This window comes from Arachis stenosperma, chromosome 5 (assembly GCF_014773155.1).
Source record: "Arachis stenosperma cultivar V10309 chromosome 5, arast.V10309.gnm1.PFL2, whole genome shotgun sequence".
Lineage (NCBI taxonomy): Eukaryota > Viridiplantae > Streptophyta > Magnoliopsida > Fabales > Fabaceae > Arachis > Arachis stenosperma.
This window is the reverse complement of record NC_080381.1, coordinates 12,511,923-12,522,335: the sequence shown is the minus strand read 5'-3', so window position 1 is coordinate 12,522,335 and position 10,413 is coordinate 12,511,923. Positions and strand designations below refer to the sequence as shown.

Below are 10,413 nucleotides of genomic sequence, written 5' to 3'. Positions count from 1 at the left end.
CCCTACCGAGTCATAGGAGTATTGGGAAAGGGCTACTACAAACTTTCCGAACTCGACGGGCGAGAGCTTCCTAGATCATGGCATGACTGCAACCTAAGAAGGTACTATAGCTAGGGATGATAAAAGATCTTGGACAAGGCGCACTCTTTTTCCTGAAAAAAGGTTTTTTAACGAGGCGCCCCGCCAAGACCTACAAATCACCCGACTTAGGAAATTAACTCCTCATGTATATTTGCATTTTTCTTTAATAAAATTTGTTCAGATTCTCTACAAACGCTCAAGTCGTATTATTCTGAAAAAATTCATCGCCCGATTATAAAGCTACAGATCGACAAAAAGTGAAAATCGAATTCACTGTGCGATCACGATAAAAACGAGGGCTAAAAACCCAAATTCTACAAAATCGGCAAAGATGAAAACAAAATAATGCAACAAGTTATAGAAAGTGATCCATATAAAGGACCTGACGAGGACCTAATAAAATGAATTGCTATAAAATAACTTAAAGACTGGCCGGCACAAAAAGTCGGACCAGCCACAACAACCCAAGTTATAAGTAAAGCCCTGGAAAGAGGTCTGGCCAACCCTATAAAAGAGGATTACTATAACTTCGAAGAGCCCAACATGAGAAAGTCGGACTCCTACAAAAAGTTACAAAAATAATCTCTGAAAGAGACCTGAACAAGGTCCAAGAAAGAGGATTATCAAGTAACTCGACAGGGCCCGACGTGACAAAGTCGGCCCGGAAAGATAAAGTTACAAAAAATAATCCCTGAAAGAGACCTGAACAAAGTCCAAGAAAGAGGATTATCAAGTAACTCGACAGGGCCCGCCATGACAAAGTCGGCCCAGAAAGACGTAAAGCTACAAAGGTAATCCCTGAAAGAGACCTGAACGAGGTCCAAGAAAGAGGATTATCAAGTAAATCGACAGGGCCCGACCCGATGAAGTCGGCCCCGAAAGACATAAAGCTACAAAGGTAATCCCCAAAAAGAGACCTAAACAAAGTCCAAGAAAGAGGATTACCAAGCAAACTCGACAGGATCCGACATGATGAAGTCAGGCCCAGGACACAGAAATTACAAATGAAATCCCCAAAAGAGATCTAAACGAGGTCCAAAAAAGAGGATCACAAACAAAACCAAACCAAATAATCAAGATGATCATGTTGGACAAAATCCCAGCCTACTAAGGTACCAAGATGAGCGCAAGCAGACATGATATAAAAGCTACTAAGTTATGATAATAAACTCCAGAGGCCATCAAAGACCAGCCCCGGAAGCTCGAGAACTACTTTGTTTTTCAAAATAAAGTTGCTAAACGAGCAACCCAAGGAAGTACCAAACGGTCACCAAAACACCAGTTACAAAGATAAAGAGTTCAAAAGCCCACAAAACGGGCTATACACAAACATGACAGAGAAATCATAGAGGATCCAAAGGCTTCCCAGTAGCAGCATCAACATGAGGTGAAAGAGAACGAGTCTGGAGAGGCACCGCATCCACTGTCCTGTCGCCTCGATTCAAGATCTGACAATCAGGATCTGGCTCAACTACGGTCGAGGGGGCTGAAGAAACCGGCATGGCAGAAGCTTTAAGAGGAGGCGCAGGAAGAGGTTCAATGTCATCATCGGGATCATCCGGGACAATCTTGCCATCCTTTACTACGTTATCAAGACTAACGAGAGTCAAATCGGCATCAGGGGCAACAATCCGGAACTGCTCCATCAGGTTCTCATAGGCGGCAGTCACGCTGCCCACAAGGTGACCCTGGAGCTCGGCATAATCAACCCAAGCAGTTTCCAAGTCATCTCGGAGATGCACCAACTCCCTATAAGCTGAGACATAGCTATCCTTGTGCTTCAATGCCATGTCCTCAGCCAACTTCAAGGAAGCCGCCAAGGCAATAGAGCTAGCCTTATCACCCTCCAGTTCCTTTTCTACCTTCGCCAACTTCACCTCCAATTCCTCCTTCAGACCCTTGATCCGATCAAACTCCGATTTAGCCTCCTCCATGAAGGATTTCGTAGCATGAATCGGGATACCCTGAACAGTTCGGAAAATAGCCGCACCCATATGTGCCATCTTCACACTATTTTTGGTGATGAAATCTAGGTGCTGAAGAAGGGACACATCATCCATGGAAAGCCCACCATAAGGGGTAATTTGCTGGTCAACAAACTCGACAACATCAAAATCCGGGGCATCCAGGTTAAAGGGCTCAGATGTTTTCTGCTTTTTCGAGGGAGGAGCACCAGAAGCAGCAGCAGAAGTTTGTGGGGGATCTGCCAGGCGAACCCGAGGAATAGGGATCACCCTCCTCGGCCCAGGGGAATTCGGCACGGGCGGCTTCATGGTGGTTTGAGAAGACCCTTCCCCAGCCGCCTTGATCGAGATGTTTTGTGCAGTGGCTGCCTTCTTGGCCTTTTTGAAAGCCTTCATGGAGTCGTTATTTTTCGACATTTCTGAAAAATAGAAAAGACAGAATCAACAAACAAAAGTCATGAATCACAGGGGTAAAATAGAATAAAATGAAAACACGTCAGTCAGTACCCAACACATTTCGGACCAAAGATGGGTCCCCCAGAAACTTCTTAGAATCCAGATGCGGAGGCTCCCCCCAAATATCCTCCAAAACACTCACAAAGGTTTGTTCGACCTCGTCCAAGATCTCCCAAGTATACCGAGACACCATGACATTCTTTTGCCACTCAAGAGGAAAAGCAGGTTCATCATTTTCATCAAGAAAAAAGGGGCGAACCCCCTCAACAGGTCGAACTTTAAAGAAATAGTTTTTAAAGTCCTTAAAGGACTCGTCATACATGGCAAAGACTTTGTACCCTTGAGCAGATCTAAAGAAAACCCAAGAAGCTTTCTTTTTTTAAGAGGTCCCAGGCTTGGCCGAAACAAACAAATAGAGGAAAAGAGTTAGAGAAGGCTTGATGCCTAACTCTTGACACAGCAGCCGAAAAATTTTTATAAAACCCCACGAATTGGGATGAAGCTGGGATGGAGCAATGTTACACGACGACAACAAGTCAGTTTCAAAGGCAGAAAAAGGAAATGTTCAACTGACTAAAGAAATATTCATAAGCATAGAAGAAGGGACGCTTCCCCTCGACTGAGATGGGAAAACAAACTCTCTCGTCAGAACCAGGTGCTACAAGCTCATAATCCCTCTCCTGGGCACCGCTACCACAAACCCTATGATGTTTTCTCAGCTCTATACAAAACTCAGAGTCCACCACAGAAATACACAGAAGAACCATAGAATCCACCCAATCAGCCATGCCCTCAGGGACTTGGGAAGACGTCTCAACAATATTTTTGCGAGAAGCCATGAGGCCAACTAGTCCTACAATAAGAAAAGAATATTGGATTACTAAAAAACATCTCGAACAACAGCAAAACAACTCGACTACATAACCCAGCACAGTATGAGGAACAAAAGGAGACCCCAGGACCTACACTAAAGATCCAGGGGCATCCTTTGGAGGCAGCCATAGAACAAGAACCCAAGGGGATCTATAAGTTCACACCCCAGCAACGACCCTTTTCTTTGTAACTAGAAACAACACCCGGAACAGAAATCATCAAGAAATCATCGTCTCCATCAAAAGAAAAACTACCGACAAAACAAAGCCATTAAAGGAGCAACCTTTTTTCAAGCAGCGGCAACATGCGAAGCCCTAAAGGCACTAAACTACCAGGAAATCCATCTGAAAGCATATAGAAAGACGAAAAGAAGACCAAAAAACATACATCACAGCGACAGTCAAGCATGGTAATATGAAAAGATTCAAGCTTTCCAACAATAACTCAGGCAAAATCAAAACTTTATTGAAGAATCACATTCCAAAGCGAGAACAGAAACAAGGAAAAGGTTCAAGCTTTCCAACGTACAAAATCAAAGCTTCATCAAAAGGATCAAAAACAAAAGTAGCAGAAATAAATGGTGAAGAGAAAGCAAAACTAACCTGGAAGAAGGAGGAAAACTTTGAAGGAAAAAGCCGAAAAGCAGAGCAGAGCGGCAAGGATCAACCACGAAGCAGAAGCACCAATGAATGCTAAAAACGTCACAAAGAGAAGATGAGAAAGGCAGGACAGGAAACGGCGAAAAAGAAGGGAAGTTACAGGAAAAAGAAAACCGTCTCTTGGATACAAAATTTGAATAAAAGAACCAAGAGAAATGGGGCATTAAAATCCATTAATGAGGGAATTAAAACCCTCGCACATTTCCGAAGCCAGAGCGCTAATACAAAAAGCGCGCGCTTTTAAGGAAAAACAAAACGTTCCGCATTCAAAAGAGAAACTACAAGGGCGAAATCGACAAAATGCTCGAGTTCGGCTTCACCTGAAGGTTCAAAGTCCTAAAAACTAAGACTCTACCTCCAAATAAAGACCGAGCTCGAGTAGGGGCACTGTTCATACCCTGGGTCGAGCTCTCCGACCCAGGATGTTCTACAGACAAAGCGACCGACCTCTTTAAGGATAGGAGGACCCGACCTCTTCTCAAAGAGGTCGGCCAAATCACAGGAAGGCTCAATAAAGGGCCCAAATAGAAGAACACGCCACAAATCCTAAGGCAGCCCAAAGCCTACAAAGAGAAGGGCGGTTCCCTTGAAGATAAGATGACCTCACTTGAAGATAAGATAAAGATAAGATAAGATAACTAACTTATCTTATCTAAGAAGGTCATTCTACGCCATTATAAATACACTGGAGCACCCAGGTATAACTCATACTCTGATTCCACTCAATACCTGCTTAATACCCTTGCTAACTTAAGCATCAGAGTCCCTTGCAGGTACCCTCCACCCTCCGGGGACAAAGGATTAGCATCATCACCAAGTCCAACGAGTCGGACACAGCGACTCCGACCACCATCATCAAGATCGGACTCCGCAGCTCCGACCAGCATAGAAAATCTCGTCCAAGATCGATCTCTAGTTTCAGGTAACCCTTGGAACAGTACCCATTAAACCACTAATTTAAGTAAAGCAAATACTCACAGGTGAAGCTTTTTAAAAGAAATTGGGTTTTTAACCTAATCAATCGAATAGGAACTCATACTATGTATAGAGTGTGTGCGCTCAGAAAAAAGAAGCAAATTTCTCTGCATTTGGAAGAGAGTTGAGACTCAGAGACAAAATTATGTCTTACTATTTTATTTGGTTAAATATATATATATATATTTATATAAAATGAGAATATTTTTTAAACATCTTTAGTTATTAAAAAAAATGTTAAATTTTAGTATTTATTTCTAAAAATTTCAGTTCCTTGTATCCTCACTTTCTGGAAGTATGAAAGGAACTGAAATTTTATGTTTCAGAATTGAAATTGTGTCATCAAACAATTTTGAATCCCAATTTTTCAATTTCATCCCAGTTCTTCAATTTCAGTTTTAGTATCTGAAAATAAACACTACCCAATTGAACAAGTAAATCGCGCTTTCTAAAATCTAGAAACTGTGTAATTAATTAATTAATGATTAAAATAAATTATTTATTGCTAGTATACTAGTAGTAAGTTCCATTTGTAGTATAAATTTGGATGAACTAGCCAAGACGTAGATTCATTCATGGGCAACTTCGCAGAAGCGCGTGATGCATGGTGAAAACAACAATATCCACAACATCAGAATATAGGGCTATAATAAGGGACATGACTCATGAGCTCATTATTTGGTAGCAGTATAACTGCAACCATATAATATCAGAAAAATTAGATTTTAGACATGGGAAGTTGCACTAGTGGCGTAAGAGCAGCACAAATGCGACAACAAAAATTAGAGAGAGATCAGAATGTTTGAGGACCCTCATTCACATTTGGCATAGTAGATACTAGAATGTATTTCAGATATCATTGTAATCAGCCGGTCAGTTTCCCAAGAAAGTCACTGCCTTAAGCTCTCAACAATGTAAGCAGCATACAGATCCCTAACAAAAAGAAGGGGGAAAAATCTGCTTAGGTAGAATAAACCAAGCATCATTAAACATTGGTGCCAAGAATCAAACACCAGACACACAACAAGAATATGAAGACGCAGGAAATCGTAGTATCGCAAAAGGAAATAGCTCACATGGAGTACTTGATGGCGTCAATGGCATTTTCAGCTGGGAGAAAGTCTTCAACATCAACTTTTTTGTTCTCATTCTTCTTATCTGACAAGGCACACTAAGGATTTACAGCTAACTTGGGTATATGATATGATAACATTGAAAGGAGGAGTTTTATGGATTGTAGAAACATAGGGGAGACTTTATCCATTGGCACCCAGAAAATATTCATGAATGGGTATAATTATGAATAGCCATAGAATGAATGGCATACATAATATATCCTGAATGTAAATAACAGGATACAGTCCTCAAAGAATCTTCTGATTTCAGCCAGCCTATGTGGAGCGAGCTGCTTGATGTCTGTAAAATGGCGAAACTCTGGGTCATCTGCACAAACTGCTATGATCTTGTCATCCTTTTCGCCCTGCCAAAAAAAATCGTTAATAAGCATTAAAATCTTTTCTCCAAATGTTCACCTTTATTGGAAACAGGATATTTTTCAAATTTGTACACTAATGAAAGCCAAATGTGAGTCAAATAAAATGAGCAAAAGTCATCGGCAGCTCGTTAACCACAATATCTGATGTATAGTCTCTAATCATGCTGAGGCACACTAATATGATATTAAGCAATTTTCATTGTATCTCTCAATTATTTTTTGTTGTTACGATGAAATGAGCACTGATTTCAATCATATACCACTTCCATGATAAAGCTATGGGATTAGAAACTAGAAAGGTTAATGGAAAAAATTTCATCATGTTACATAAAATATACAAGGTAAGGCAATGTTTTCATCATACAGAGGTAATAAGGACATAAAAAAAAAGGACAACCACTTAGACTTCATGTTCAATTCACTAGCAGAGAAGCAATCAATCAGTTAATCAGCCAAACAAACAGTAAAGACTACAAAAACAAAGCAAATTATTAGTTTGTAGGCAAGAAGGAGGCAACTTTCACCTGGTCAATCATGGGCATCAATCCAATGGCACGAGCGCGCAGGAAGGAACCAGGTAGCACAGGCTCCTTTACAAAGCATAAGTTTCAAATTTAGTCCAGTTCAAATCTTGGCTGAAAATATACATTTTTCTGTTAAATATATAGAACAAAAAAAGTTAAGCATTACTACCTGCATCAGAATCAGAACGTCCATTGGATCGCTGTCTTCACAAATAGTCCTTGGGATAAAACCATAGTTGTGTGGGTATACAACAGATGAGTAAAGAACACGATCAACCTGTAATATTCAACTGATGAGTGAGTTATGCTTCGGTACATCCATGGAAAAAATCAATCATAAACAACAGCACTTTCTAAGTATCCCTTTTTGACAAGCACTTGCTAAGTAACTATGTATAGTAAGGCGGCAAATGATTGCATGATATACTAAAAAGAACATTAACAACCACAAACTAAAAGCGCTGAATTGGAAACAACACGTACGGTGGAACAATTTAAGCAATGAAAGATGGGAACCACACCTTTATAAGTCCACTTGCCTTATCCAGCTCATACTTAACCTTGCTACCTTTGCCAATTTCAACCACCTGTCATGGAAATCCATTTATTTTGCTTAGAAAACACAGTAGCATTGAGAGTTTGGTAGAGCCGTAGAGTAATCTATGTTCATAAATGTAACAGTAGTGCTAGGAGATAGCCATATATAGGAAAGCCATAAAAATAGAGATAAACTATTCAATTGATTCAAGAGAGAAAATAAAAAGCTTTCCCAATTTAAGTTATGGAAGACTTAAAAACTTACACAGTTGAAAACTACTGGAGCTCCTGGGCCTGGACATACAGAAACATTTGTGAATTTTCAGTTAGATACCGCTACAGTACAATAATGCTCTTCAGTAATCTCACACCTCAATATTGAAACTAAAGAGAAATTGGTGAAGCACAATAATATGTACCAATCTCCAAGTCATGCCAGGGATGGGCAGCAACAGTTCTCCGTGAGAGCGAAGAAAGAATTCTCTCATTGAGCTTAGCATGAGAGAAACCTGAGTTCCTTGAACTTGAATCTTCGTCGTTAGCCATATAGAACTTCGGCAGACAATAGCTGCTTCATAAGCACTCAAAAAACATTAAATAAAAAAGCGCAACACAAAAGGGAATAAAAGAGAGCCTGTCAATCTACATAATCATGATTTGTTGCAACCAAAACAAAATTCAGAAGAATCAACTTGTGTTTTAATAATTCATAAAGAACTCTGAATCCTTCTTTTTTTGTGGTCGTTAATCTGGCTTTATATAGAAAGGCATACAATCAATCAAATCTTGAGGACCATAACAAGAAGATCATATTTGACAACCACAAAGAAGCATAAACCCAGAGAGAGATTAAAAAAAGCATCAGTACCTTTTTTTTTTTCCTTTCTGGATGGGAAAATGAAGCGAATTGAAAGAGGCAGCAAGATAATAAATAATCAAAGCAAAATGATGGATGAAACCTATGAAGGAGAAAAAGGATTCGGGAGAGAGCACCTGCACTTACAATACTCTGCTGAATTAAGAGACGAACTCACTCAACTTAAAATGTCAAAGCGAGAAGTGAAATGGCTTTCCTCGTATAAAAGGGAAAAGGGAAGAACAACAGAGGTGTGTACTTTGTACAGTGTACTTCACTACTATCTTCTCAGCTTTTCATTTTCCAGTCTCACGTGAGTCTCAGCTCAGTGGCCACTCTTTTTAAGTGAATATTAGTCGTCCGATTTGCATCGGACGGTATGAGACAGGATGCTTGATTACTGATGGTAAACTTTGACTTTGACTTTGAAGCCAAATCCATCTGACTCTTAATTTCTTTAATTTATTAGTGATGGTCCACGTCCACCCATCAAATTCATTCTTTAATTTCTTTTTCAGTTTTTTGTTTCATTTTAATTCTTATTGAATTTTTTATTTTAATAAATAAAATAATGAAGGTTGTGGTAGGCTTAGAGAATAGGGAGTTGAATCTATGTCTTTCTTTTAAGTTATTGAAATGATCCTTTAATGCAAATTTTGCTGATTCTATTTAAATTTAGCAGCGAAAATTTATAAGAAGAGAGAAGCTAACACCAGCATGTATCCCAGTTCGGTTGCCTTGTGCTATGCAACCTACATCCAGTCTCCTCCATAACAATGGAGGAATTTTCACTATAGTTAAATGTATTACATACACCAATTCCACAGGATTGACACAATCCTTTCACACTCAAGTTATAACCTAACTTGATATTGGCTATGCTAATATCTAACTCTTCACTCTTAGTGCTCACCCAACTAAGAAATGGGTACCTCACTGGTACTGGATACAAGACACAAACTTACCTAAAGAAATCTGAAAATAACTCTAGGCTTTTCTCTCAAGTGTATCACTCAACCTTTTTTCCACTCATGGCTTTTACTTGAACTCTCTCATTATGCCTTTTCACTCAAGAAATTATAGAAAGATAAACATTAAAAAGGAGAATTACAATCTGTAAAATATGAATGAGATTGACTTCATTAATAGCCTCTTTGTTATGTGATAAACCAGACTTGCACGTCTCTGAGTTAGTTCTTCATTTTGGCCGAATGCTTCTTTAAAAGAAAGCACTATCCAAGTAGAGAAACTTCTTTAGGGATCTCTTCACAGAACACACGTACCAAACTCTGGTTTTCTCTCCTTACGTCAAATTGAAGTGATTTTCCTATTTGTATTATTTCAATTTTTCACACCATAGGCTTGCTTTACACAGTTGACTTCTTCTTCTCGCAAAAATAGAGCAACAGCTACGCAAAAGAGAGATGAGATTGTAGCAGAGATTTCAGATTTCATGCATTCATACCTTTCATCTTCTCTTTAATCCTTTTTTCAATATCTTCAAAGATCTGAACCATTTATTTTTGCTTTGACTCCAAGTTCCTTTCTTGATTGTTGATCCACAATAGAACTCCATAACATTCATTTTCTTCATTTTACCAGAAATGGATATGAGGAAAAAGGAAGTTTCAGCAAGTTACTTTGGGGTACCAATAATGGAAAGATCTTTCTGATTTGCCTAAGATCTGATTTTGCCCTGACTTCTAATTTCTTCTTCTTTCTTCTTTGTAGCTAACCCTTTTTTTTAAGATGTGAGTCATGGCATGGCCATCTCTGACATAGCTTAGCTTGCTTTGATTAGGGTGATTAGACATTAGCTTTTTATGATTTACCTCTCTCTCTTTCTTTTTTGATGAAAGAACAAGAAGAACAAAGCTCTCTCTTTCTCTTTTGTTTTGATGCTGACCGAAGCAAGTAGAGAGAGGGAAGTCTTCAATCTTAGATGAGAAGCTTGATGGAGTCAACTTGGACTTGGGTTAGATATGTTTTCATT

General features: G+C 39.3%; 1 protein-coding gene across 8 annotated transcripts; it reads right to left on the bottom strand.

The window, feature by feature from the left end:
* Window positions 1-5,550: 5,550 nt before the first annotated feature.
* Window positions 5,551-8,733, bottom strand: LOC130982697 (soluble inorganic pyrophosphatase-like). Of its 8 annotated transcripts, XM_057906765.1 has the most exons (10): window positions 8,558-8,697; window positions 8,433-8,449; window positions 7,984-8,132; window positions 7,830-7,858; window positions 7,549-7,614; window positions 7,197-7,304; window positions 7,028-7,093; window positions 6,368-6,488; window positions 6,085-6,166; window positions 5,551-5,941 (listed from the first exon to the last, which is right to left on the bottom strand). In XM_057906765.1, exons 3-10 carry the CDS (start codon window positions 8,108-8,110, stop codon window positions 5,899-5,901), a joined length of 642 nt encoding a protein of 213 aa, XP_057762748.1. In that variant the 5' UTR covers window positions 8,111-8,132; window positions 8,433-8,449; window positions 8,558-8,697; the 3' UTR covers window positions 5,551-5,898. The 8 variants fall into 8 exon arrangements, with proteins under 8 accessions (XP_057762748.1, XP_057762745.1, XP_057762746.1 ...); XM_057906762.1 differs by lacking the exon at window positions 8,433-8,449 and having other exon boundaries at window positions 8,558-8,733; XM_057906763.1 differs by lacking the exon at window positions 8,433-8,449 and having other exon boundaries at window positions 7,984-8,135; window positions 8,558-8,719.
* Between the last annotated feature and the right edge of the window lie 1,680 nt (window positions 8,734-10,413).

Excerpts from the sequence above, each read along its gene's own strand:
- LOC130982697 (XM_057906762.1), bottom strand. The coding sequence starts at position 8,110 with ATGGCTAACGACGAAGATTCAAGTTCAAGGAACTCAGGTTTCTCTCAT. Across the intron at positions 7,094-7,196 it reads ACGTTCTGATTCTGATGCAG|GAGCCTGTGCTACCTGGTTC; the intron begins GTAGTAATGCTT and ends TGCTTTGTAAAG. Across the intron at positions 5,942-6,084 it reads GACGCCATCAAGTACTCCAT|GGATCTGTATGCTGCTTACA; the intron begins GTGAGCTATTTC and ends TCTTTTTGTTAG.